Below are 27,872 nucleotides of genomic sequence, written 5' to 3' on the forward strand. Positions count from 1 at the left end.
CCTCAAGAGGCAGTTCCGAGCCTGGCTGGACCAGGGGAGGGGAGGACAGATTCAGGGAGGCAGCTCTGTTGGCGAGGGCAGGTCCCAGCTCTGCCACCACCTGTCCTTGTAACCCTGTACAGGCCTCCTGAGCCCATCTTCTCGTCTGTGAGATGGGTCCACCCTTCCTCCACCTCCCAGGTTGCCATGGTGTCGAATCACACAGGAAGGCCTCAGTGTGCCACGCACACCAGTGCCCTGAGCCAGCCTTCCTCTGGCCTTAGTGACGGCGAAGGCTGAGCAGCAGAGGAGGGGGAGGAGACAGGAGCGCAGAGGAAGAGCCTCCTCTACTGGCTCTGTTCTGGGGGGAGTGGGGAAGGGGACCCTTCCTTCCCAGGCCACAGGGCCCCACCTGCCCCGCCTCTATGCACACCCTGCGGGGAAGGCCCTGGGAGGAACTCAGCTCTGGCTCCCTTCTCATCCCAGGACGGCCCATCGGTTCCAAGAAAGCACAGAAGGCTGCACCCATCAGAAGGGCCCTCCCAGACCCCTACACAGACACGGACACACGTGCACACATGCACACATGCGCACGTACATCGCACGACACACGCCCAGATTGCACACGGGATGACGGAGGGCTAACCACAGCACAGCCCGGCACCAGGAGCATGGCAGACCCAGCACTGGAGGTGGGCTGGGCAGGCAACTCAGAGCATGGGGACTCCAAATGCCTGCCATGATTTGGGGGTGAAGGACAGGGGTGTGGGGGGCACTCCCTTCTCCCTGCAGAACACAAGCCTCTCCACCCCCGGCCTCCAGACAGGAGCCAGGTCCAGGGTGACTCTAGAGGCCTGGGTATGAGTGGACAGTGCTGCCGTGGCATGACCTTAGACAAGTCACTTTACCTTCCTGAGCCTCAATTTTCTATCTAAAAGTGGGAATAAAATGCTTGGTACTGGAACACTCAGCGAGGTAAATGAACACCACGGTGTGCAGCACGTGGTGCAGAGCAAGCGCCCGCTAAACAGAGGCTGCGGTGTCAGCATGATCGCCACACCAGTCCTTCCACCCCGGCTCATGCTTGAGTGAGAAACTGATGGTTTAGACGCGCCTCCAGGGGATTTGGAAGCAGCGCGGGCCAGACGGAAGGGTGGGGCGTGGCGTGGTGGGCGGGGCCTCGAGCGGTGTGGGCGGGGCTTATGGGAATAACCAGGCTGGGCGGGGCTTGAGCCGGCGGGGACGGGGGTTGCCATGGAGTTCCTCCCTGTGGGCGGGGCTTTCCCGGGGCGAGGCGGGGCTTAGGCGCGGCGCGGGGCGGGCGGAGCACTCACAGTACAGCGCGGGCAGAGCCATTCACCGTTTGGGATCTCGGGCAGCGGCGGGTTGAGGCAGTGCAGGTGGTAGGAGGAGGGGCAGGCGTCGCAGCAGAGCAGCTCGCCGCCGTCCTTGCACACGCGGCAGAACTCCATGTGGTCGTCCTCCTCCTCCTCGCAGCCGCCCTCCTCCTCCTCCTCATCGTCGTCCTTGGGCTCCCACTGGATCCCCTCCTTCTCCTGGAGCAGGAAGCCCAGGTGGGGCCTGGTGCCCCTCCCCTAGGCCCCGACTCCCTCCCTCCCCCACACGAGCCTCCCCTCATTCTGACATTCTGCACTGGGGTCCGGGAGCCAGGCGCAGGCCACCCCCCAAGCACGGAGCTCTGCCAGGGCTTACGCAGTGCGGGCAGCTCCACTTTCCCTCGGGAGCCTTCTCCAGCTCGGGGTCGAGGCAGACAAGATGGTAGGCCCGCGGGCAGGTGTCGCACAGGATGATCTCACCCCCCTGTTGGCACACCTCACAGTAGTCCTGGTGGTCCGTCTCGTAGCCATCACCATCGTCAACTGGGGGGGAGGAGAGGTGGTCATGGAGGGCCTCGTGCCCACTCCCAGTGCACAAGGGTCTCCACCACCCTGGCTAGACAGGCACGTAGCAGGTGCTTGACAGACGATGGATGGGTAGGGTGAACAAATGATGGGGGGATGGCCAAGGTAGTACAAGGGTCAAGATGCACGGGAGATGGGTAAAAGGAAAAGCAGGCAGGGTGGGAGCATGGGTGGATGAACACACAGATGAAAGGAGGGACAAATGGACGGAGGGATAAAAGGAAAGGAGGGAGGGAGGGGGATGGGAAGGGGGTGAGGGCATGGGTGGGTGTCAAGTGGGTGGGCAGAGGGGTGGGTGACTGAACGGTGGGGGGTGGATGAGATGAAGCAGCACTTCCTGCTCCAGTACCCACACTGCCAGCACAAATGCCCGAGTGGCTCACACCACAGGTTCCTTATTCTGTCCTCACTGGGACAGGACACCCTCCCCTGACAGTAGAGACCAGGGTGGTTGAGGAGGCACCAGGGAACTGCCTGGCCCAGGCCCGGAGAGGCCGAGGCATGAGGATGCCCTTCCCCCACTTCCCAAGGGGAGGTGCTGCGCCCCCCACATCCTCCCAGGAGGGCCCAGGGACCCGCGGATAGGAAGCCCTACTCCTCTTCTTCTTGCGCCTCCTCTTGCTCTTCTTGCCCAGGGCTGCGGAGCACTCAGAGCGCATGGAGGAGCTGTGGATGCTGGCACTGTCGAAGTCCGACTCCTCCCGTTCATCCTCCTCACTCTGCAGGGGGAAGGGGTGTGTGAGCACAGGGTTGGGGGAGGACAGGGTTCCATCCTGAAGGATTCCACCCCAGGGGCTTTGCTGAGCTGGGCAGCATGGGGTGGTGCAGAGGACAGAAAAGACTCCAGAGACACAGTGCTCCCTGTGGTTCACCTTGGCCCCCCACCCAGCTAGAAATCTTATGTCACAGCCCCACCCCCCACTCCAGCCTGATGTCCCACCACACTCCCTGAGCCCTGCTCTCCAGCTGTCAGACACTTCCCACATTTCCTGCCTCCATACTGCTCGCCCGGCCCTGCCCTCCATCCTGCCAAACTCCTACACATCCTTCAAGGGGCAGACCTAAGGACACCTCCCCCAGGGAGGCTTCCCAGATCTCTCCTTCAGGGGACCCACTGGACAGCCTGTGTGCCAGGCCTGCCTGATTCATTGTTGGCTCTCTGCCAGTGAACATGCCTGCCAGATTATGAGCACCGCAGGAGCAGGGACCACCATGGTGAGCAGAAAGGGCCTGGCACCTGCTGGGTACTCAAAAAATAACCTGCTGAGCTGAGGGCAGCACAGGGCAGGCCACACCCTCTGCCACACTGCCCTCCATTACAGCTGTGTAACAGGCTGCCAAGAGGTGGAATGGCAGCTCCTGTCTCTGCCCCACTGCAGGGCTGGGTGAGGTGAGGGAAAGAGCTCCCCTATGGGGGTGAGGAGGGTAAATGCCCCTCCCACACAGAGAAAGAGTCCTCCACCGCTGAGACACAGGCTTAGGGTCTGAGCCTGGGCCCAGAGCTGGCCCTGGGGGCGGGGCGGAGGTAATCAGGGCTCCAACCGGCTCCCACGCCCCCCCCCCCCCCCCCCCGCCCCCCGCCGCACTCCGAAGGCCCAGTGACTCTCTCCTGCCTGCTGGGCGGATGGAGCAGCAGCTGTGCACGACGGGAGCAGAGACTGAGCTCCCGGCAGGCAGGAGAGCTCCCTGCCCAGAGTCTAAACCCCTCAGCTGACAAATGGGGAAACTGAGTCCCAGCAGGCCTGCAGGTAGAATGGAAGAGTAGGGGAGGGCTGCAGGACCTGCCCCCAGCTAGGTCAGGAGAATGACCTGAAGGTGCCTTCCAGGGTCACCCTGGCCCTCCCCGGCTGTGAGCACACATGAAGGCATGCATGCACACAGGCGCACACGTGTGTGCGTGCACACGCTCTCACACGCTCACCGAGGAGCCTTTCTTCCTCTTGCTGCTGATCCCTCCAAAGCGGAACTTGAGCCCGGCCACCTTTTTCCCTTTGCCCTTTTTCTTCCCATCTTTGGAGCCTTTGATCTTCTTCCTCACTCCAGGCCCTGAAAAACAATGCTAACAATAGCCAGCAGTGCCACTGATTGGCCACCATCATGTCACTGAGCCATAAGGAAACGGTCACTCCTACCATCGCCCCTTTCAGATGGGGTGGCTGGGGCTCAGAGAGGTGAAGACCTTGCTTAAAATCACACAGTAAGGAAAGGGAAAAGCCAGAGAAGGACCCTGACCTGAGTCTGTCTGCTCTGGCCACTGCACTGCCCCTCTGCCGTGACTGGAAGAAATGCCAGTTCCCTTGGGAAGAGCATCTATACTGTCCTGACCCCCAGAAAGGAGCTGCCCTCAATGAAGCCACCAGCCTCACAGCCAGCAGTGCCACCGAGGGCACCTCTGCCCACCTGCGGTCCACGCCTGGGCCCCAGAGAGATGTCCTGGTGCTGAAAGCCCTTCTCCCACCTGCCAGCCTCCCCAGGCCCAGGCAACGCTGGCACCACCAAGGCCGCCTCCAACTCTGCCAGTCACCCCAGGAAAGGCCAGCAGGGTTGCAACTGTTTTTATGGAGCTGGCCACAGGGCAATTAGCCACCTGGGGAATAATGACCCCCAGCAGCCTCTCCCGCTGCCAGGCCGAGCAAGGAGGGGCCTGGAGGCAGGAACCTACGCCCTGCCGAGGTGGCCCCACCCGGGCCTCCTTGAGCCACACCACACGCAGGGACATGGAGCCGGGAGCCCAGCTGCACCCTCGGTGGCGCCATAGAAAATCTATTTCAATTTTCCAAGCTCTGACTAGGCAGCTCAGGGAATCGATAGCTCAGCGGCTGGAGCCCCAGAGGAAATGAGAGAGAAAAGCTGGGCAGGTGGGGATAGGCCAGGAGCCCCTCCTGAGACTCTGCCTACCAGGATGGAGCAGGACACAGACAGCGCAGGCTCTGATTCCCACCGGGCCCCCTTCAGAGACCTGGCAAAAGGGCCAGACACGGCGCCCCAGCATCGTCCCAGAAACCGAAGCTCCTTGGGGTAGAAGCAAGGGATCCCCAGTGCCCCCTCGGCCCCCATCAAAGCCCAGATCAGGGCACCTGGGAGGCTGAGCTGCCTGAAATCCCACCATCGGCAGCCCTGGGAAATCAATGCCCCCAGCCCCTAGAAGCCAGAAACCTCCAGCCAGACACAGGGGGCGTCTGCTGCCCCTCTGCTCACACCCAGACACCCCACCACTGAGTCAGGTTTGGGATATGGACCTTCTGCCAGGCTGGGCCCAGAGCAGCGCCCTGGGAAGCCAGCCCTGACTTCACCCACCCCCGCCCCCGCTCAAATCTCTTGGATCCTAAAGCTGGAGGGGCGGGGACCTGACCTACCGTGCTGCCCCGAGGGCCTGGAGAAGGACCCAGCGTGCAGTAGGTGCTCCGATGAAGGGATCAACAGGCTATGCTTGGGCCTCCTCCCCGGGAACCATACAGCCTCAAACTCAAGAGCCCGCTACCTCCCAGAAGCCTAGGGCTGGAGAGCTCCACGCTGCAGGCCTCCCCTCCCTCCTCCTCCACACCCGAGTCCAGGGAGCCTCCTGGGCTGGCCCAGCGTAAACCCCCCAAAGCTCTGCCCACATCACCTCCTCTGCTTCTCCACCAGCCCTCTTTTTTTTTTTTTTTTTTTTTAAGAGACAGAGTCTCACTCTCTTGCCCGGGCTAGAGTGCCGTGGCGTCAGCCTAGCTCACAGCAACCTCAAACTCCTGGACTCAAGGGATCCTCCTGCCTCAGCCTCCAGAGTAGCTGGGACTACAGGCATGCGCCACCATGCTCAGCTAATTTTTTCTATTTTTAGTAGGGGTGGGGGTGTGTCTCATTCTTGCTCAGGCTGGTCTCGAACTCCTGACCTCAAGGGATTCTCCCGCCTCAGCCTCCCAGAGTGCTAGGATTACAGGCGTGAGCCATTGCCCCCAGCCCATCCACCAGTCCCCAAAGAGGGCAGAAGCTATGATGCTACGTCACTGCCAAGAAAGGACCTGTCAGTCCAGGGTCACACTGGCACAGGGTCCCCAGCAAGGGGCACCCCAGCTGCCCTTCCCTGCCCGGGTCTGGCCCGTGGCTTCTCCCACAGGGTCTGGGGGGCCCCTTCCAGGCGGGGCTCAGTGCCCACCCACCCACAGCCTCACCCTTGCCCTCCTTGGTCTTGGCCTTGCGGACAGGCACAGGCTGGGGCGCCTGCTGGGGGCTGACGGCCAGCGGAGGGGCGATGGTGACCGTCTCTACAGCCGCAGCCACTGCCGCCGCAGCTGCCGCTGCCGAGCTGCCCTTGAAGGGGTTGTTGGCGCTGAACTCCCGCCACTTGGCGCCCAGGACAGTCATCATTTTGGACATAGGGATCTTCGGGTTCTTCTTGGCGATGAGTGGCCTGTTGGGGGAGAGGCAGGAGAGTGAGTGGAGGGGCCACCCCTTCTCCTCCCACACCCGTGACCCCGTGGCCCTGCTCCAGGTTCCTGGTTAGAGAAGCCAGGTGGAGGGGCGGGCAGAGGGCAAGCTGAGATGACAGTCTACCCCCAAAACACTCCTGCTCTCCTGCTCACACCATTTTCTAACTGGGTTTCCAGACCCTGCAGGACCCTCGGGGTCAGAGACAGGGTGCAGGGGGCCTTGAGGAGAGAGAGGTCATGGCGGCTGAAGACCCCTAGGAAAGGCTAGAACCACCTTCCCCAAGGGGAAGAGACTCCAGGGCCCAGGGGCAGGCCCGATGAGGGAAGGCCCCGCTGTCTGTTAAAATAAAGGGGTCCTGCCCCGTCCTGCCAGCTCTGCCTGTGGTCAGCCTGACAGCACCCACACCTGCCCCGGGAACCGGGGCTCTGTCCCTCTGCCCCTGCCCTTGGCTTGGTGCCAGCAGGGGGAGTGCAGCCTCTGACCCACCTGAGGAACTGGCTGAAGGCCTTGTAGTTGGTCAGCGTGTGGTAGTCCTCCTCCGAGAATAGGTAGTCCACGTCGTCCAGGCCCCACTCGGCCATGAGCTGCCCCGAGGACTTGGGCTCCTGCGGAGGCAGAGGCCGGAGATAGAGTGGGGGGGTTGACCTGCACCCCCAGCCCTGGGTGGGGGGAGGGTCACGTCTGCGGTTCTCACCACCAAGAACATCCCAAAGCACGGCCGCCCTGCCAGCCCTTCCTCACACGCCAGCCCCAGGGGTGCCAGGGCAAATGTTTAATGTCAGGGTCTGGGGGGCTGTCGTGTGTGTGCCCAGAACCTCCAGAAAGGGAGACCAGACAGCTGTGGGAAAGGAAGCCGGACCCCAAGTCCAGGCCGCCGTCTTGAGACAGGACTGCCCGACTGGTTCGGGACCCCAGAGCAGGAGTTGCCGGACTCACTCTCTGGGAGGAAGAGGTGTCGGGAATCTGGGCAGCAGAACAGCACAGTGGCCAGAAGATGGCTTTTAGGAGGGAAATGTCCCTGGGGAGGGAGCAGCTACGGGGCTGCCTCAGACATGTTGGAGAGACAAGAGCCTCCCCAGGCAACCCCACGTGCAGCCCCCATGACAGGCCACTGCTGGGTTCTAGGGACAGGAAGGTTCGCCCTGCTGGGTCAGGGGCATGGACAGCAGCCCAGCTGGGGGCAGGGCCCTGAGGGGGTCCTTCAACCACCACTTCACTTTCCAGACAGGGAGCTGAGGCAGGGGGGCACCCCAGGGGCATACAGTGAGCTCTGGAGCCAGACCCGGGGTCAGATGACCAGATGACCATGCGGCCCAGGCTGGCTGGGATCAGACAGGGTGGTGCTGCCTATGGGCTTGGGCCGGTTCTAATCCTGGCTCTGCCACATACCAGTGGCGAGAGGTGGACAAGTTACTTAACCTCTCTCTGCTTCAGTTTCCCTATCTGTGAAATGGGGACAACAGCAGCACCTGCCCCCCAGGAGAGAGTGAGTTAGCACAGGTGCTAGGAACAGGGCACATCGCCATGTGTCAGCAGCTGCTGGCGCCCAACGCACCCTGCCTTCCTCCTCCCCCACACCCACAGCTTCCAGGCTGCCCTGAGCTGCCTCCCCCCAACACTGACCCAGCACACCAATCTGCATACCCCACTCCTGGGCCAAAGTCCCTGGTCAGGGTGGTCATGTGACCTGACCCAGCCCGAGCAGGGGGAATGCTGGGTCTCCTGCCTGGACACCTGGACACGGGAGACCTGCTCTCCCTCCTGCTGGATGTGCCAACAGGCCCCCAGCTGCTGCTGCACCCATTCTCCCACACGGGTGCCCGGCCTGAGCCGCAGAGCAAAAGATGCAGAGAAACAGCCTTGGATGACACCACCGGGTGCCACACCCAGAGGGCCCCCTGCCTCTCAATTCCCAGGGCCCCCATCCCACAAACCCCTTTACTGCCTAAGCGCCTGGGAGCTGGGCTTTGGGGTCCCGCAGTGGAAGCCGCCCGGGTGGTACACACAGCCACAGCCTCCCTCCGCCCCTGGCGCCTCCCGGAGCTGAGAACCTGCCGCCAGCACAGCGGGAGGCCTCCCAAATCTCTTGTTCTGGGACTGTTCTGAGATGTTCCCATGCGGGGCCCCTCCCGCAGCTGACCTGCCCCCATGGACACATAGCCATGCCCGAAGGCACATGGGCCCCTTCGCCCCCACCCAGGGGAGCGGAGCCGCAGGTGAACGAGAGGACGAGTTTGTTCCAGGATAACCCTGAATCACTCCCTTGAGTTACTCTTTGGGAACTGTCAGCCCCTCGGCTACTACCAGTCACAGATGACTCACGACACATCCACTGACTCACGAATCACCCCGGGTGTCAGGACACCACCAGTAAGAACACCTCCCCCTCCGGCACTCCCCAACTTCAGTCTTCGCATTCACCATTCTGCCTCACCCAACAGCGACTGTACTAATATTTACGGAGCATTTGTCTATAAATTCACGGCTAGCCCAAACTGAGCCTTGGTGCCTTGTAAAAGAACAAAGGGAGCAAGGTACTCCCGGAGAACAATGTCACCTGCCCAGCGCCCCAGAGCTGAGGCCCGGAAGCCCATCCATCAGCCTCACCCCGGCCCCTTCCTCCCCAAGGACCCCCACGGTGCCGCCTCTGAGACCCGGGGGGGGGGGGGCGCCTCAGGATGGCCCTAAAGCCTTGGCTGGGCTCACATCATCTCCCATATTCTTGGGAAGACGCTTCTCCCCAGGGGACAGCTGGAGGCCCAGCCCTATGGCTCCTCTGCTTGTGTAGGAGCCGCTCAGAACGCCCACCCGGCAGAATTTCAGGACGCCTGCTGGTAAGAAGGTTCCCTTTCTACCATAAGCAGAGCTGTCAGCCGCTTTTTGTGGCTAAGCCTCCATTTGTTGTTTTATTTTCCCAAATTGCTCCAAGCAAGAGGTTCCTGACACTAAACTTGAGCCCACATTATCCGCCACTCTCCCCGGAAACAGCTGCACACTGGCACGGGCGAGCTGGTGCCCAGGGCAGCCAGCACACGGCAAGATGCTGCGTGCCTTCCTCCACAGATTCCTGACTCTCACCCTTTCATGTTAAGCCCATGCATGAGCACACGCATGAGCACATGAGCACACGAGTGAGCACACACATGAGCACACGCATGAGCACATGTACGAGCACACACACAAGCACATGCATGAGCATGTGCTCACAGGGGCTCCTGGGTAGGAGGGCAGAGAGCCAACGGGCAGGAGGCTCGGCCCCGCCGAGGGGGCTGCTGTTCTGTCCCAGCCCCGGCCGCTCCCGCCCTGCCTCGCAGTTACCTTTAAGCATCCGTCATCATTATCATCCTCATCATCGTCCTTCTTCTTTCGCTTGCCTTTTTTCTCCTTCTTGTCCTTGAGTTTCTTCTTCTTCTTTTTATTAGGGGAGTAGTCACTACCCTCGCTGTCCGACTTCTCTTCCAGTTCCTCTTCATTTTCTGACAGTTCATCATTGCTCCCCTGGAAAAGAAAGGGGTACAGTGAGGGAAACAGAGGCCCGGAGAACACCCAGAGTCCCGGCCCACACTTGGGACCAGTCGCCCCACTCCTTGGCAGGGTCCCACCGCCCACAGCTCAGCCCCGAAGCGCAGCCCGAGCCAGCGGTGTTGTCCCGGGGGCAGCGCAGCAGCGAGTGCTGCAGGGTGCAGGCCAGGCTCTCGCACAGCCCTCGGGGTGAGCTCCGAGTCGGCCATCATCAGGTTTCTACGGACTTTGGGATTTTAACCCGCGTTACGTGAGGGTGCCAGGACCCAGGAGCTCGTGGCAGAGATGGTGATGCCCAGAGTCAAAAAACAAAGTGCACAGGGAAAGCGCGAGTAGGAGAAGACCCACCGACCCGTGCCCACCCCAGAGCTGCTTCCATGTGCATCCTACAGAACCGTGCTGATCGAGGGAGACCTATAAGCAACGTAGCGTGCACGTTCGGACTCTCCAGAAGCTGCTATGGCACAAGCCCACCTTCCCCCTCCCCCACCCCGGCTGCTTCCTCTCAATATGAGACAAGGTAATTTAGGCAGCTCTTAAGCCTGGCTTCCTTGATTTAGTTTCCTGTCTGTACAGGCAGAAAATGGCCCATTTATATGGAGATAAGGGCATTTACAGCCAGAGCATCCCCCCCAGAAAGGTACTGCCCCTCGGAGAAAGCAGCTTACTCCTGGCCTTCAACGATGCCAGCCGGCTGGCAAAGCCCTTCCCGGCCCCTCCCAGGGAGAGCTGGGCGCTGTTGCTGCGATTACCAGCACGGGCCTGTCCTGATTGCCGTTAACTGTCTTCAAGGTGAGCAAAGAGAGCATGGGAAGGGATGAGCAGAGAACTGGAGAGATGAAAAATGAGCTCAGGAAACAGCAGCAGGGGAGAGGAAAGAGGCAGGAGGGAGGAGAGAGGAAGGGGGAGGGAGGGCAGGAGAATGAGGGGCACAGCAGGCAGCGGGTCTGCCTTGAGCATCCTGGGAGGCCCCGGCCCCGATCTCTAAGGCCACACTTTAAAGAGGTGATAACCTGCCTTTTCCCGGGTGAGAGGCTCCAAACAGGCACATCCCATCCGTTGGCTGAGGGCAGATAAGGCTGCTGGTGGGGCCCTCCCCAAGGCCCGGCCGGGGAGTACCCTGCCCACATGCTCCCTGCACTTCCCTCTCCCTGCCACCCGCCAGGCTTCCTGCTCCCAAACCTCTTAGCCCGTCTAGCCACCAGAGTCTGGCCCTGGCAGCTGGCAGGCAGCAGGGCCTCTGTGCATTTTGCTTTTCCAGAGCTCGGGTGTTTCTGGGAATACTGACTCTGCCGCTGACCGGGACCCTGCTTCTAGGGCTGGTGGCGACACTGTGCCCTGGGGCCACAGCTCCCAGGCTCTGCCTCAGTCCTTGGGGGAGGTGGAGGTCAGACAGGGATGTCCATTTCCCCCAAGGGTGTCAGAGTTTGGGCAGCTTCAAAAGACCACCCCTCGAGAGACCTGAGAGACACACCTTCTCCCCCAGCCCTCAATCCAGCAAAGGTAAGGATGGGGGAGAGGCTGCCATGAACTCCAGCACCATGGACAGAGGGAGGGACCCTGGTTGGCCCCCAGCTGCCCGGGGGCTGACCCCACAGACCCACCATAGATAAGGCTGGCAGACCCACGGCTGATACCGTGTGGCCTGCCCGTGGGCCCTGGGGCTCCCGGGGGAGGCTCTGTCCCTAACTAGCCCAGCACTCGGGCAAGTCACAGCAGCAAGTGAACCTCAGCTTCATCCTCTGTGAGGTGGGGATGCCACAAAGGATGGGACCAAGGAGAGAGTGTAGGAAAGGCCTTGAACACTCCTGGCAGGGAGACGCGGAGGCACGGAGAGGCAGTGCTCAGAGACAGGGCAGCGTGGCCAGCACGCAGGTCCCAGCCTCTCACCCGGCCCCGTGCAGGGGCCTCAGCCAAGCCAGAGCAGTCTGGGGCCAGAACAGTCCGTGGCCTTTGCCCCCACACCAAGCCCACGCCCAGACAGCAGAGGCAGCCCTGACTCTGGTAATGCCCAGAAAATGCCCAGGTGACCCATGACGACCCCAACTCCGCTTAGGAAGCCAAAGACACAGCCAGGACGACACACTGGAAGACACATGCCAGCCTCATGCCCCTCGCTTCTGCGACTGGCATCGGGCCAGAGCTAACTGCACAGAGGCCCTGCAGCGGGACGGCGTGGCTCGGGCAAGACGGGGCTCCCGTGGCAACTCTCTTGTGAGCCGACCAGCACCTGACGGGAAGCTGTCCCCACCACAACCCAGGAGCAGGAGCGGCCAGGAGCGGCCCAGAGGGAGCAGGAGGGAGAGGAGGGGAAGGTGCCCCCAGCAGGTCCCGCCGTCTGGCAGGAGCAACAGCGTGTGTGCAGCTCGCAGCTGGGGAGGGCAGGCGCTGACTGGGCTCGCCACCGTCCACTCGAGCTAAGTGGCAGGCGGGAGGGCACAGACCCCTGGCGAGGAAGGGGCTAGAGCGCCGCGGGGCACATCTACAGCCCACCAGCGGCCCCTGCCCTGCCGCCAGCCCCCGGGGCTGGGCAAGACGGCAACCCCTCCCTCCATAGAGGCAGGGGCTTCTCTCCCTCCTCGGTCTACCTGCACTGGGGAGACCCAGCTGGAGAGAAGGCTCTGGCTCCCCACGTCCCACAGCCCAGCCGCCCTCCCCGGCCTCTGCCGCGGGGAGCCCGCCCAGCCGGGCCCCCACCCACGCCGGGTCTCACTGAGCCCTGCCCCTCCCCACACCGGGGTGTGGCGGCTGAGGGTGGGGGTGAGAACACATCTGTATCCACAGCAGAACCCTGCATCCAGCTGTTCAGACACTTCTAGAATTGGGCCTCCTTTTTTGTTGTTGTTTTCCCCAAATCTTTCCTTGCAGAGGAAGGGGGCAGGGGGAAACTGCAGATGGTTCCGAAAACAAGTCACAGAGCAGAGACCGGTCGAGGGACCTGGAGGGACGTCATTCAGTGACAAGAATGGAAGAAACGACCACAAACCCGAGGTGGACTCGCCATCCAGTATCTTGAAATGTGTGGGGGGGGTGGCAGTGCTGTGGGCCCAGCCACGTCTGGGAGGAGACCCAGGCACAGACCCAGAACTCCCTGACCCCAGGCCCCGAGGTCTGACGGCGACCGAACCACACTGCGCCGGCTGTGAAAATCAGGACAGTCAGCCCTTGACCTTGGCACTGACCTTTGGGCTGCAGCAGCCCTCAGTATGGCTGTGGGGGATGCCCCACCGGCTGGAGAATCTTGGCGGACTTGGGGTCCCCACATGGGATCTGCCTACACAGCTGCCTCAAGCACTGCGCCCAGCTACGCACGCGGCGGGTGGGGCAGGCAGGAGGGGCCTCTGCCCTAAGCCCAGGCCCCGCTGAGGGCGCAGCACGCCAATCCCCACCCTGGGGACCCGAGCGGACAGCCCCGGCCACCGTCCCTCCTTCCCAGCCCCACAGATGCTTCTCAGTCGAGGCCGCCCCCTCCTCCCCCTCCTCCACAACACACACCGCAGCTCCTGAAAAAGGAGGCATTTAAACTCGAAAGGAAGGACTCGGAGAGTTGGTCATTCTCAATTTGGGGTCCTTCAAGATTGAGAGGGAAAAAGAAAGAATGAAATATGAGCCTTCCCATTCACGAGTGTTATAAACAGTTATAATTTAGCACTGAATAATTGGTTGCTATGGTAACTGCTGCAGTACAGGTTGAAATCATTTCTCCCTCCTGCGCTCATGAGGGTCTGACAAGGAGCTTCATCTACATATGCTCAGGTTCCGGCTGCAGCCCGGTTATTTTATGTAAAGCAGAATCCAGGACTGGCTGCTTGGGGCCCATCCAGCCTGGCCGCTCTGACGCCTCATCCGGGGGCCCCTGGTCGGAGGAGGAGAGGGGCAAAGGGGTGAAAGTCCCTGCCCTGGGGCCCCGGGGTGCTGGGCGGGTGGGCAGGGGCACAGGGTGGCCGGGAGCCTACTCTCTGGCTGCAGCAGGTTCCAGCACCCTAACACCTGGCAGCTGGTCTGAGCCAGGCTCTCGGGAATGGCACAAGGGCAGCCACGGCCCGGGGGGCATGTCAGGGAGGCCTCCTGTCCACCCTACCCCTGTGAGAACCAGAGTGCATCTCAGTGAAGACAGGAAGCAGAGAGGGTCAGGAAAGGGGGTTGGAGAGCAGGAAAGAGAGGGAAGGAGGGAGGCAGATGAGGCAGGAGGGGGAAGAAGACATGGAGGGGGAGAGAGAGGGCAAAGAAGACAGGAGGATACACCCAAGGCAGAGAGACCCAGCGCAGGCCAGAGGGAGGAACAGAGTGTGCATGGCCCAGTGAGAGACAGACAGGCAGACAAGAGCCAGAGAGATAAAAACAAAAACATGTTCTCAGAGAAAGAAGGGAGGGGACAGACCTGGGAATGAGAGCCAGAGAACCAGCCTTCTCTGGCCTTGGAGGCCACCAGGCCCTCACCCCAAGCCTGGCCACTGTCCAGGCCCTGCCCACTCCCAGCCTCCTTCCTGGCCAGGGCCTCTGCTGTCCCCTGTGCCCAAAGCCAGCCCTGCCTGGGAGAGGACGGGGCTCCTACAGGCCCCTGCTGCACCCTGCTGGGTCCTTCCCAGCACTTGGGAACCAGGCAGACCCAGCCTAAAGGCCTGAGACCCAAGGGCCGGATGACATTGCCCCACTTGTCCTAGCCTCCCACCAGGTCCTGGCTCAAAGGAGGTGGGCAATGGGGGGGTGTGTAGGAGCCCCTACCATCGGCCATGAGGCTTCAGGGCCCCAGCGCCCACCTCACCCCAAGCGCACAGAGCGGGTCTGAAGGGTGAGGGTGGTGTCAGCAGCAGGAGATTCCACAGCCGCAGTGAGAAAGCCTTGTGCCCACTCCCCAGGGCCCTGTAGCCCCGTAACCACCCGCCTCTGCCTGGCACAGGGACAGCACTCCGGGGCCAGGGTGCAGTGTCAGCGCAGTAGAGGAGAAGGGAGGGCTGCAGCAGGGAATTTGGGGACCCCCACATCAGAGGAGCCGGTTTGCAACACCTTCTTCAGTGGGGAGCCTTCAGCCTTGGGATCCCCCTCCCCCTCTCCTGCCTCTACCTCCCCATCTAGATAACAGGGACTGGGAGCTTCACCCTCTCCGAGCCCCCTGGGGAGATGAGAGAACCTCGGAGCACAGGTTGGTGAGTCTGCAGGAGCCTCCATGCCCAAATTCCCTCCAGGGGCTCCCCAGACCCAGGCCCTCCCTACGTGCAGCCCCCATGCCGGCCCCATGGTGAAGGGCGGAGTGTCCCGGGAGAGGCTCGACACACATTGACCCTGGACATGGCAGACTGAGGACGGAGCTGAGGGCAACAGAGGAGGTGGATCAGGAGGGGACCCAGGGTCTCTCCAGGGGAAGAAAGGATGGTACATACAGACACACACACACACACACACACACACGTGTGCCCACACAGAGGAGAGGAGGGGCCCCGGGGGGCAGCCAGGCAGGTGCAAGGGGGCAAGGCAGGGTTTGGAGGGGCAGCTTTGGGGACACAGTGTGGGAGTCTGGACAGGGGCCACGAGGTGTAGTCCGTGCATCTGGACGCTGTCCCTCGAGGGTGGCAGGTGGGGGTGGCAGGCTGCAGGGCAGCACAAGGCCAGAGCCAACGGCAGCGGCAGCTGAGGGGCCAGGTGGGAAATGCGGACTCAACCTGGGCAAGCACAGCGGGGGTGCCCCTGAGGTGGCTCTGGCCAGAGGTGGCGGGGCCAACAGCGTCCCGTCTGCCGGGCATCCCTCAGCTCTTCCCAAAGCTCGTCCCCAACTTCCAACAGGCCAGCTCCCAGGCCACTCGGCTCTCCAGATGCGCCCAGGCTGGTGCCAGACAAGAGGCCCCAGCCGCAGGGGCAGGCCAGGCCCCCAAAATGCCTCCGGGTTCCCAGACAAGCAGGGCAATGGGCAGGGGAGCCGCCACCACCATCTGTCCCCATCAGGGGTCTCTGCTTCTGCCCCTGGAGCCGCCAGAGGACCTGCCAGACTGAATCACGTCACGCCCCTGCTCTGCTCAGAGCCTTCCAGTGACCCTATCTCACTCAGGGGACAGCAAGATGCCCACAGTGGCCCCCAAAACCCTCACAGCAGGGAACACCCCAGCCTGGGACAGCTCCCCCGGGTCTCCCCATGGCTTTCTCCCCCCTTCATTCCGCAGGGGCCTGGACACAGGCTCAGCTCTGCCCAGGGCATCCCAGGGCGTTACGACCTCCCCTCCCGCTGCGCCTCCCCAGTGGCCCCCTCTGCGCTCTCACCTGCAAGGCGGGGACATCTGGGTCCCCTTTGGGCAGGGAAGCAAGAAGGGCACAGAGGTGGCAGCACGTCCCCTTGGGGCAGGCAGGCCGGGGAGGACCAGGCCTGGCAGGGGCCTGCTGGATGCACAACTTAGCATGGCCACTGCGTGGCCCTGGGCAAAGCCACCTCTGGGCCACCACCACTGCTCTCCCCGACAGCTGCCCAGTGTCCTAGTCCAAGGGACAAGCACTTTAAGCTGCAAATCTGCCTCGGTTTCCCCATCTGCCGAGCGGCTGTCATCACCACCGTCCCACCGGCGTGAGGATAAAGTGAGTCCATGTGAAGCAGGTGGAAGCATGCCGCAATTGTGTCAGCAGTAGGGGACACAAGGGACACGTTCACACCATCACGCCCCACCCACCCGGAGTCAGTGGAGCATGTGGTGACCTCTCCTATCCAGAACAAGGAGGAAGGTGACAGGAAAGCAGAGGTCAGGTCACCACGGCCGAGCACGGCACCGACAGGTGGCCATCCCTCTCCAGGGCCCCGATGCTCTCCGACGTACTTCATTTTCGTCCGGTTTCGGTTAGAGGCCCGCCACGGAGCAGGGAGAGAGGGCAGACACCAGAGAGCCAGGGAAGGCACAGTGTCGGCAGAAACGGGGCCCTGTCCCCGCACAAGACAGCCACGATGGCAGGGAGGGCAGAGGACACTCTGACATCCTGTTCAGAAACAGGACACCTCCCACGTGTCTCAGAAAGGCTCTGCAGCACTTCACACCAACAACCGGTTTGGTGTTTTTCTCTCAAACTCAGCTCTCAGAAACCCCCGAACTCCAGGGTCCAAGGAGCCAGGCCCTCCGCAGCAGGAGGACGTGGCCGGGACCCCCGCCCAGCCGCCGTCCCAGGCCCCTCACCTCTTTCTTCTTCCGCTTCCCTTTCGACTTGTTCTCCTTGAGCTTCTTGGGTTTCTTCTTCTTGGGAAGGCTCACAGGCTCCACAGGGAAAAAGTCATCGAAGGCTTCGAGGCCACCATCTTCTTCTTCTGGAAGAGTCAAAGGGGACAGGTTACTCTTGCGCTTCCCTCAGGGACAGCTCCAGGGACACAAGGCCACCATGGAGGAAGCTGGGACTCCCCCCTGCCCACCGTCACCCAACCGTGCCAGGCACGGCCACCTGCCCGCCCCAGACCTGGTGAGGTAGAAGAACCCAGGACAGGAATCTCACAGTGGTGGGCAGAGCCGCAGCCCCTCCCCCCGGGCCCTTCCTTCCCTCCTCTGCCCTGGTATGACAGCGCCCAGACTACTGAACTTCGATGAGCAAACAAGTACTAACTAGGTAGCCTTGCCCCTAGAGAACCACAAAGCTCCTTGGCCCCAGGGAGGCGTGGGGCTGACAGAGCAGAGGGCAGACCTCAGTGAGACCCCTCTCTGCCCCCCAGAGGATCGGGGTGTGGCCAGGAGGTGCCTTGTGAATGCAGGACAATGGGGACGCTTGGGCCCCATCTCCGGGGGCCACATGGAGCCGGCAGAGCAAGCGCCTGGGGCTATGGAGGAGGTGCCCAGCAGGGAGGAGGGCAGGACGCCGCGTGAGTTTGGAGGGATCCCCCGAGTGGGGAATCAGAGACCACACTGCTCCCCTGTCCCCGTCCTGCCCCTTCGCACACACCAGGCCCACGCAGGTTGTACACACCCCTGCATGCCAGACACACACATGACGGATGCCATGTGCGTTCCAGCTGGGCAGCAGAGAGAGGTGCAATCCCACAGAGAGATGCTGCGCCCACCACAGTGAGCTGCCAAGGGGCTGCCCACCACTCCCGAATCCCTCACTCGGGTCAAGACTTTAAAGGCCGAGAGGAAAGCACTCGAGGACGGGAGGTGGCACCTTTGAAGAAGAGGCTGGCTGTGAGTTCTGCCCCCCGCTCACCTCCAACCTGGAGGAGGGGGCTCCCACGTGTACCCCTGCCGTGGGGGCATGGTGGCCTGGTCTGCCCCCCATCACGAGCGCAGAAGGGCAGCCGGCCCAGAGCTCCCGGGCACCAGACCCGGGCTGTGGAGGGGACCGAGGAGGGTCCTCTTGGAGGGAACAGCAGCAAAAAGTCACCACAAGGAACAAACCACCCAGAGTAGATACATCCACCCTCGAGGCAAAGAAGGCTTCCAGAAGGAAAAACCTCCATGAGTCCACTGTCATGGAGCCCATGAGAGAGCTGGTCCTCCACTCCAGCCTGTGGCCTGAGCACCCCCTGCCAGCTTGTGTGCCCCCCGGTCCCACGTGTGTCCCCCAGTCCCATGTGTGCCCCCATCCCACGTGTGCCCCCAAGTCCCACGTGTGCCCCCATCCCACGTGTGCCCCCATCCCACGTGTGCCCCCAAGTCCCACGTGTGCCCCCATCCCACGTGTGCCCCCATCCCACGTGTGCCCCCATCCCACGTGTGCCCCCATCCCACGTGTGCCCCCAAGTCCCACGTGTGCCCCCAAGTCCCACGTGTGCCCCCATCCCACGTGTGCCCCCAAGTCCCACGTGTGCCCCCATCCCACGTGTGCCCCCATCCCACGTGTGCCCCCCATCCCACGTGTGCCCCCATCCCACGTGTGCCCCCATCCCACGTGTGCCCCCATCCCACGTGTGCCCCCAAGTCCCACGTGTGCCCCCATCCCACGTGTGCCCCCATCCCACGTGTGCCCCCCATCCCACGTGTGCCCCCATCCCACGTGTGCCCCCATCCCACGTGTGCCCCCAAGTCCCACGTGTGCCCCCATCCCACGTGTGCCCCCAAGTCCCATGTGTGCCCCCCTGCCCATGTGTGCCCCCAAGTCCCATGTGTGCCCCCATCCCATGTGTGCCCCCCAGGCCCATGTGTGCCCCCATCCCATGTGTGCCCCCATCCCATGTGTGCCCCCCTGCCCATGTGTGCCCCCTGCCCATGTGTGCCCCCCAGGCCCATGTGTGTCCCCATCCCATGTGTGCCCCCATCCCACGTGTGCCCCCAAGTCCCATGTGTGCCCCCATCCCACGTGTGCCCCCAAGTCCCACGTGTGTCCCCATCCCATGTGTGCCCCCATCCCATGTGTGCCCCCCAGGCCCATGTGTGTCCCCATCCCATGTGTGCCCCCATCCCATGTGTGCCCCCAAGTCCCATGTGTGCCCCCATCCCATGTGTGCCCCCAAGTCCCATGTGTGTCCCCATCCCACGTGTGCCCCCATCCCACGTGTGCCCCCAAGTCCTATGTGTGCCCCATCCCACGTGTGCCCCCAAGTCCCACGTGTGCCCCCAAGTCCCACGTGTGCCCCCATCCCACGTGTGCCCCCAAGTCCCATGTGTGCCCCCCTGCCCATGTGTGCCCCCAAGTCCCATGTGTGCCCCCATCCCATGTGTGCCCCCCAGGCCCATGTGTGCCCCCATCCCATGTGTGCCCCCATCCCATGTGTGCCCCCCTGCCCATGTGTGCCCCCTGCCCATGTGTGCCCCCCAGGCCCATGTGTGTCCCCATCCCATGTGTGCCCCCATCCCATGTGTGCCCCCAAGTCCCATGTGTGCCCCCATCCCATGTGTGCCCCCCAGGCCCATGTGTGCCCCCATCCCATGTGTGTCCCATCCCATGTGTGTCCCATCCCATGTGTGCCCCCATCCCATGTGTGCCCCCCTGCCCATGTGTGCCCCCCAGGCCCATGTGTGTCCCCATCCCATGTGTGCCCCCATCCCATGTGTGCCCCCATCCCATGTGTGCCCCCCAGGCCCATGTGTGCCCCCCAGGCCCATGTGTGCCCCCATCCCATGTGTGTCCCATCCCATGTGTGTCCCATCCCATGTGTGTCCCATCCCATGTGTGCCCCCATCCCATGTGTGCCCCCCTGCCCATGTGTGCCCCCCAGGCCCATGTGTGCCCCCATCCCATGTGTGCCCCCATCCCATGTGTGCCCCCATCCCATGTGTGCCCCCATCCCATGTGTGCCCCCCTGCCCATGTGTGCCCCCCAGGCCCATGTGTGCCCCCATCCCATGTGTGCCCCCATCCCATGTGTGCCCCCCTGCCCATGTGTGCCCCCCTGCCCATGTGTGCCCCCATCCCATGTGTGCCCCCCTGCCCATGTGTGCCCCCCAGGCCCATGTGTGCCCCCATCCCATGTGTGCCCCCCAGGCCCATGTGTGCCCCCATCCCATGTGTGCCCCCATCCCATGTGTGCCCCCCTGCCCATGTGTGCCCCCATCCCATGTGTGCCCCCATCCCATGTGTGCCCCCCTGCCCATGTGTGCCCCCCAGGCCCATGTGTGTCCCCATCCCATGTGTGCCCCCATCCCATGTGTGCCCCCATCCCATGTGTGCCCCCCAGTCCCATGTGTGCCCCATCCCATGTGTGCCCCCATCCCATGTGTGCCCCATCCCATGTGTGCTCCCCAAGTCCCATGTGTGCCCCCCAGTCCCATGTGTGCCCCATCCCATGTGTGCCCCATCCCATGTGTGCCCCATCCCATGTGTGCTCCCCAAGTCCCACGTGTGCCCCCCTGCCCACGTGTGCCCCCATCCCATGTGTGCCCCCCTGCCCATGTGTGTCCCCCAGCCCCATGTGTGTCTCCCCTGCCCATGTGTGTCCCCCCTGCCCATGTGTGTCCCCCTCCCATGTGTGCCCCCATCCCATGTGTGTCCCCCAGCCCCATGTGTGCCCCCCTGCCCATGTGTGTCCCCCAGCCCCATGTGTGTCTCCCCTGCCCATGTGTGTCCCCCCTGCCCATGTGTGCCCCCCTCCCATGTGTGCCCCCATCCCATGTGTGTCCCCCAGCCCCATGTGTGTCTCCCCTGCCCATGTGTGTCCCCCCTGCCCATGTGTGCCCCCCTCCCATGTGTGTCCCCCCAGTCCCATGTGTGCCCCCAAGTCCCATGTGTGCCCCCCTCCCATGTGTGCCCCCCAAGTCCCATGTGTGCCCCCCAGCCCCATGTGTGTCCCCCCGTTCATGTGTGCCCCCCTCCCATGTGTGCCCCCCTCCCATGTGTGTCCCCCCTCCCATGTGTGCCCAGGAGCAACTGGGGAACAGAGAGGGAAAAGAGAAGAACCAGCCGGCTCCTGCCCTACCTGGGGTGGATGGGGGAGACACAAAAGGGAGTGACACTCGGAGTTTGGGGACTGCCTCAAGCGGGACCCTGAGGAGGGTGAGTGGTCCTGGGGCCTCCCAGGAAAGGCGCAGAGTGTCCCCTGCTGAATCAAGCTTAGAGACAGAGCCCCTTCTCCACAAGGAAGGTTTTTCTCATGACCACCGTGGCTGCGGGAGGCCCACCCGCTCAGAAACCAGCCATGCGCAGATGCACGGACCGGCACGTGCACCGCCTGGACACCCAACACCCGCCTCCTGCCTGCACCGCGGTCCCCTCACCTGGCCTGGGACCCCTGCGCCCCCAGAGTCCCAAGGGTGTTCAGGGAAAGGCTCCCACCCTGGGCTTCTGGGGCACAATGGTGCCATTTTAGCCACCACACCCCACTCCTAGCAGGCATCGGTGGCCAGTCGGATGGCTCTCCACCCCTGCATCCCACAGAGCCAGCTCGCACACATACCGCGCCCCACCAGGAGCAGATGGGGGCTGCACCACTGTCAGGGGGGCCCCTCCAGGGTGGCCAGGTTCCTGTGGCCTCCCCACCCGGGGTGCAAGTCCCACCCTGCCCAGCACAGCCCCCTCCCCATCTGAGGGGCTGGGAACCCCGAGGAGTGGCCACGTAAACACGGGATGGCCAGGGGCAGGCTCCAGGCAGGACTGGACACTGCCGCAGGGGAGGTGGCCTGAGTGTGGTCAGGGGACCAGCAGAGAGGGGCACTGCCGAGGAAAGGACCCTGTGGAAGGCACAGCGGGGCGCAGGCAGGGCAGGTTGTGCGGGCAAGGGCGGGCACAGCCGGGCGAGGGCAGGGACTGCTCCAGCTCACCCCGTCCCATCCCTCTGAGTCCCACCACGAAGGGGCAGGGAGTTGGGCGGCTGGTGGGATGTGGTCCACACCTGCCCTTTCCCCTAGCCACCTCCGCCTCCTCCGCGGGGACCGCCTGGGCAGAGCCGCCCCCGCACCCTGGCGGTGCCCGGCAGCGCTTATGTAATGGGCTCCGGCTGATGCAATCTCGGGGGGGGGGGGCAATGCCTCTGTCTCCTCCCAGCTGTCCCCTCCATGTAGGGCCGGCCCAGACTCGGGAGAGCCAGCCCAGCACCCTGTCACTGACTGACCAACAGACGGGCGGAACAGACAAGCACGCACACGTGGCTGCAGCTGGGGAGGGGGGCACCCGGGCCCTAACCCACGCCCAGAACGAGCCTCCGAGGACACAGCCCCAGACCCTCTGCCACGGACAGACCCCTCCATTCTCAGAAGACCTCACAGTCTGGGACCACCTGCCTGGTGAAACCCTCCTCTGGGAAGGTTCTGGAGCTGGCACACGGGGCTGAGGAGCCAGCTCTGCCCACCCCTTCTCTGACGGGCCCTTCCTCTCTCCACACGGCTTCTGGTGGGGGGCCCCGAGGACATCCCAGGCCTGACCCTCCGTGACACTGCCCCCACCACCCATCCCATATACCCCCGTCTTCGGCCAAGCCCCAGCCCCCTCCACCCACTCGGACCCTCTCCCTCCTCTGCACGAGGCCCTGAGCTTTCAAAACCAAACGTGGGGAGTCACCACCCAACAACTCCACCATCAGCCACGGCTCGAGCAGCCAGCCCTGCACCCCAGGCCCCCTGCCCTCCCCCGGGCAGCCCCACCTGGTAGGCAGAGCAGGGGCTCCGGGGCTCCGAGCCAAAGAGCATGAACTGGTGGCAAGGTGGGATCCCGCCCGCTCTGGCCAAGGGGCTCCGGGGAGGAGTAGCCTCTCCCCAGGACTGTGTCCTGCCGGCTCCTGACCTCCTGGCCCACCTGCCAGTGCTTTCCCACACCAGCCTTGCCCCTCCAGGGCCTGAGGCTCCGTGGGTGGGTCCACGCCGGGCTATAATTAGGACCCGTTAGCCGCGTTAGCTCGTACCTCCTGAGCCTCCCAGTCAGACGGGCCTGGGGAGGAGGCGGTAGGGCCCGAGTCCAGCCACAGCCCAGGGAGGTGCCCCTGCTGCTCTCTCCTGAGCTCACCCAGCCCCTCACTCAGCCCTGCGGACCCCAGGCTGGCCCAGGCTGAGCCATTGCCGCTGCAGCCCAGCCAGCTGGGGCCGTTCTCAGGGTGACGCACCACAATAGCAGGAGTAGCTAATACCACCTGCGCCAGGCTCATAGCACAGGGCATTGATCAATTTGTGTTAATTCATCTCCACACAGCAACCCTGGGAGATGGGTACTATTCTTATCCCTTTTACAGATGGAGAAACTGAGGCTCGGAGGACCTCATTACTGGCCCACCTCTCAGCTCCACAGCTGGCAGGTGGCAGAGCCAGGTTTGAGCCCAGGCTGGTTCCTGGTCTGGAAGGTCACAGGGGCCCCTCAGGTCAAGGCTGGTCCACCACACGGTCCCCATGCACACACCCCCACGGGTCACGCCCTGCCCAGGCTCCAGCCCCCACCGCTCCTGGCAGCTGCCGGGGGAGGGGGGGGGGCTCTGCAAACGCGGGGTGATCAGAGCAAGAGAGAAGTGCGTGATTGAGTGGGGAAAGTTAGGTCGTCTGATTCTGAGTAGTTGAAGGATTTGAGGGGCCGAGCCAGGAGCTGGCACGAGAGATCCACCACCGAGGTCACCGTCCTCTCCATGGCCCGGGAGACAGGCTCCTTCCGTTCCCCACGCACCCACCAGCACCGAGCAGGAGAACGAGGCCACCTGGTGGCCAGGAGGAGGAGAACGGGCAGCACAGGCCTTCAACAGGCCACCCTGTCCTGGGGGCAGGTCCCGTCGCTGAGCCTGTTTCTTCACCTGTAAAATGGGCCTAATACCACAGCCTTTCGCAGGGGTGGTACAAACTGCAAATGCAAAGTGCCCAGCAGGCACTCAGCAATGGCAGGCGGAGCCCAGGGAAGCCCGAGGGTCTCTGGTTCAGGCACTGCTGGGCCAGAGGTTCTCAGGGCCACCCTAGTGCTGGCCATGGAGAAATGTCCAGTCCCCATTAGTCCTTTCACCTCTCCCCTGTGGCACAGGCTCTATGCTGACGGTGGGAGGGTAGGGCAGTACTCCCGCCCAAGAGAGGATTAATAATTTATTTATGACATTTAACAAAACCCAGACATCACCTCATTGACATCTCATCAAAAGAAAGCATCAGTCCTGAGTGGGGAGGGAGGTGAGGGGGAACTGTGCCTGGGGCCCAGGACATGGGGTGGAGGAGCGTAGGAAAGACAGGCAAGGAGGGGAGGGCCTGGGAGACCCTGGGGGGGACAGGGAGGGACAAAAGAGAAACAGAGAGGGATGGTGGGGCAGAAAGGGAGCTGCAGAGGCAAGACCTGGGGGAGACAAAAACTGACAGATATGGGGACAGAGTGAGAGTAAAAGACAGAGGAGAGGAAAAGGATGGAGCCACAGAGATAAGCAGAAAGTCTCAAAGGTTTTCCTGTTGAACACCACTCACTGTGTTCTGTACCTGGCACAGAGAAGATATGTTGGGTGGATGATGGATGGATAGATGGATGATAGATTGATAGATACTGAAAGGATAGATGGGTGGTGGATGGATAGGTGAATAGATGGATGATGGATAGATGGGTAGTGGATGGATGGTGAATGGATAGTTGGATAGATGGATTGATGAATAGTAAAAGGATAGATGGGTGGTGGATGGATGGATAGATGGGTAGTGGATGGATAGCCAGATAGATGGCTGGTGGATGGATAGGTGGATAGATGGATGGTGGATGGATAGATGGACGGTGGAGGGATAGCTGGATAGATGGATGGATGGTGGATGGATGGATATATGGATGGGGGGTGGATAGATGGGTAGTGGATGGATAGGTGCATAGATGGATGGTGGACAGATGGATGGTGGATGGACGGATAGATGGATGGATAGATGGATGGTGGATGGATGGATAGATGGATGGTGGGTGGATAGATGGGTAGTGGATGGATAGGTAGACGGATAGTGGATAAATTGATAGATGAATGGTTGGTGAGTGGATGGTTAGTTGGTTTGTTTTACGGGGGGGTGGGTAGATGTTTGGGTGGGCAGGTGGATGAATAGATGGGTGAGTGATTGAATGAACTAATGAAATGACAGATGCCTCTTAGTCCCTGATCAACTTGGACTAAGAATGAACAACCTACTAGCTAAGCCACTGGGCAAAGTGTGCTGGTCACCTCCCTCCTCCCAGAAAAGAATATTAAATACAATCAGGTGCCCTGGGACCCCCACAAAAGCCACACTTCCTCAGGGGAGAGGGATAAGCTACAAATTCATGGCCCTTTGGGAATAACTTTCTCCTGGCCTCTGGGCCTAAGAAAGTCTGAGATGCTCACAGGCTAGGGCCACTCAAGTGCCACTGGGGCCAGGGGGACCACACTGCCCAGCCAGGGGAAAGCCTGGGTTCACCAGCTTTGGCTGTGATTGGGGAAGGGCTGGGTCAGCCAGGCAGGGAACTTGCCTGCCCAGCAATGGCCCTAAGTGGGCTTGGGGCCACATCTTTCGAGCCCCTCTCCTGCTTCCCCCAGCCCGACCCTGGCTTCACACTCCCAACCCTCCTCCCACCCAGGCTTCCACTCCCCCAGGCTTACTGGATGAGGGCACAAGTCTTGGAAGCATTTCCTTGGGGAAGACAGGACAGCTGCCCCCCTTGGATGGTGCTAATTATAGCAGCCACAGTTTACTGGGCAACTATTATGTGCTGGGCACTGTGACCTAAATGTTCCACATGCACCGTCTCACTAGTCCTCATAATAACCCTCTATGAGGTAGCTAGTGCTATGTTCCCATTCTACAAGTGGGGACACTGAGGCAGAGCTCTGGGTAGCTTGTGCAAGACCACGCAGCCAACAAGCCGCAGAGCTGGGATTCGGGACCTCACTTCGACCAGCCATCCCAACTCCCAAGAGAATTTCGCAGCTGCTGGTCCCTGGGCCACAAGAGGTGGGCACCCACGCGCCTTCCTCCTCAGGGCAGGCTCCTCCATCTGCCTTCACGCAGCCTCGGGGCAAAGCCCCGGGTGGGAAAGAGAACACTGCCAAGAGAGCGCAACTCTGAGGCGGAGGCCGCAGACAGGAGACAGCGGAGTCAAAAGAGAAAAGATCTGACAAGTAACAGTCCAATAACAGCTCCCAAACACGAGCTCCTCCCGCTGCAAACTGCAACATTCAGGAACCAGCTGGTGCTGGGTCTGTGGGGGTCACAGGAGAGCCTGGGGGCCGGCCAGCAGCCCAGGAGAATCTCGAGGCCTGGCTGGGGCTGCCTACAGGACCACGGGCCAGGGGAGACCTAGGGACTCCCAGCCCTCAGCAACTGAGACCACAGCCACCTCTCGGATACCTACGGCTCCAGGTGCTGGGCACGGCAGGGGACCAAGGGAGTCACACTCAGGGGAAGCCCACAGACACAGAAATAAACCGGTGATAACATTCCAGAGAGTAGTAAGCGCTGCCAAGAAAATAAAGCATTGCCATGGGTCTGAGAGTGACTGGGGGGGGTCACGCCAGAGCCAGGGGCTCCCTCCCCATGGTGGCATTTGAGCTGGGACCTAAATGACCAAGAGGCAGCTATGAGCAGAGGAAAGAGCATGTCAGGCAGAGGTCACAGCCAGGACCCAAGGGCAGGACGGAGCTTGGAGTATTCCAGAAGAAACAAGGAGGCCAGTGTGGCTGCAGTATGGGAACAACGAGGTGTGGGGGGGGAAGGTGGATTAGAATAAGGGCTTTGTGACTGATTGAAGCCATGGAGGACAAGGTCTCACCTGTGTGCACAAGGTGACCATGGCTGCTGGGCAGGGAGACAAGCAGGAGGGGACAGAGGCTTGCACTGGGAACATGGAGGGGGCCCTGGAGGTAGAGCAGCTGGTCTTGCTGAGGGGCCAGAATCCCCAGGCCAGAGCGGCCGAGCAGGACATCTCCTCTGCAAGCTCTGGGGACAACCTCATCCGCTCTCCCCTGCGGTGGGAGTTGGGGGGAAGAACAGGTGACCAGCAGCAGACTTTGACTGAGGCCCATCCTCTCGGCCCAGTGAGTTGGGTGCCCCCCCGCCTGGGGGCAGCTCCGTGGCCTCCTCCCCTCCCCAAGCTCCACTTCCCAGCACTGTCAGTTGGAGCCAGAGAACAAGACAGGAAAGGGGGCCAGGGACTCCATCAGGGGGTCGTTGAAGTCCCAGAAATGAGCCTGTCAAAGCATGCTCAGCTGTCCACTGCCCCCTCCGGTGCCACAAAGGGGCCGCAGCCCAAACACTACCGTGAGTATCTTACTGAGGAAACCAGTGAACTGGCTTACTGAGGAGCCAGCCTCCTGGGTATCTGTGCCTGTGCTTGGCCTCTGTGTTGCCCTCACGGGAATGGGTCTGATTCCACAGACATGGGATGTAACAGTCAACTGCTGTCCAGGCACTCCTGCCCCGTGTGGGGACACCCCATCCCTACTCCCCTGACCCCAGCAGGCTCCGTGCCAACATGGCCTGACTGTCTGAAAGTCAAGTCGAGGTGAGGGCCAGGCTCCTGCAGGGGCGAAGTCACAGCCTGAAAGCCACTAAGCAAGCCACCAAGCAAGCAAACAGAAGGGGGGTGTGGCCACCAGGTGGGAATCCCCTCACTGTGGACCCGGAGCTGCTGCTGGCCTCCGGCCAAACAGGCGCTGCAGGTGTCAGTTCGTGGGATAGTCTCACCCCAGAGGAAGGCACTCCTCGGGGCCAGGGAGGGCCCTCTCGGCCTCCCACAGGTGTCTCAGAAGTCCAGA

The 27,872-nt window shown here is 62.3% G+C and overlaps 1 protein-coding gene across 1 annotated transcript in view; it reads right to left on the reverse strand.

The window, feature by feature from the left end:
• Positions 1–27,872, reverse strand: part of CHD5 (chromodomain helicase DNA binding protein 5) — a 61,361-nt gene that overhangs the window by 32,113 nt on the left and 1,376 nt on the right. Inside the window, exons 2-9 of the mRNA XM_069477278.1 lie at positions 16,982–17,109; positions 9,630–9,809; positions 6,798–6,916; positions 6,053–6,291; positions 3,823–3,947; positions 2,497–2,620; positions 1,693–1,859; positions 1,314–1,535 (exon numbers count right to left, since the gene is read on the reverse strand). Coding sequence (XP_069333379.1) covers positions 1,314–1,535; positions 1,693–1,859; positions 2,497–2,620; positions 3,823–3,947; positions 6,053–6,291; positions 6,798–6,916; positions 9,630–9,809; positions 16,982–17,109 — 1,304 coding nt within the window. The remainder of the gene's footprint in view (positions 1–1,313; positions 1,536–1,692; positions 1,860–2,496; positions 2,621–3,822; positions 3,948–6,052; positions 6,292–6,797; positions 6,917–9,629; positions 9,810–16,981; positions 17,110–27,872) is intronic.

The sequence above is a fragment of the Eulemur rufifrons genome, chromosome 8 (assembly GCF_041146395.1).
Source record: "Eulemur rufifrons isolate Redbay chromosome 8, OSU_ERuf_1, whole genome shotgun sequence".
Taxonomy (NCBI): Eukaryota; Metazoa; Chordata; class Mammalia; order Primates; family Lemuridae; genus Eulemur; species Eulemur rufifrons.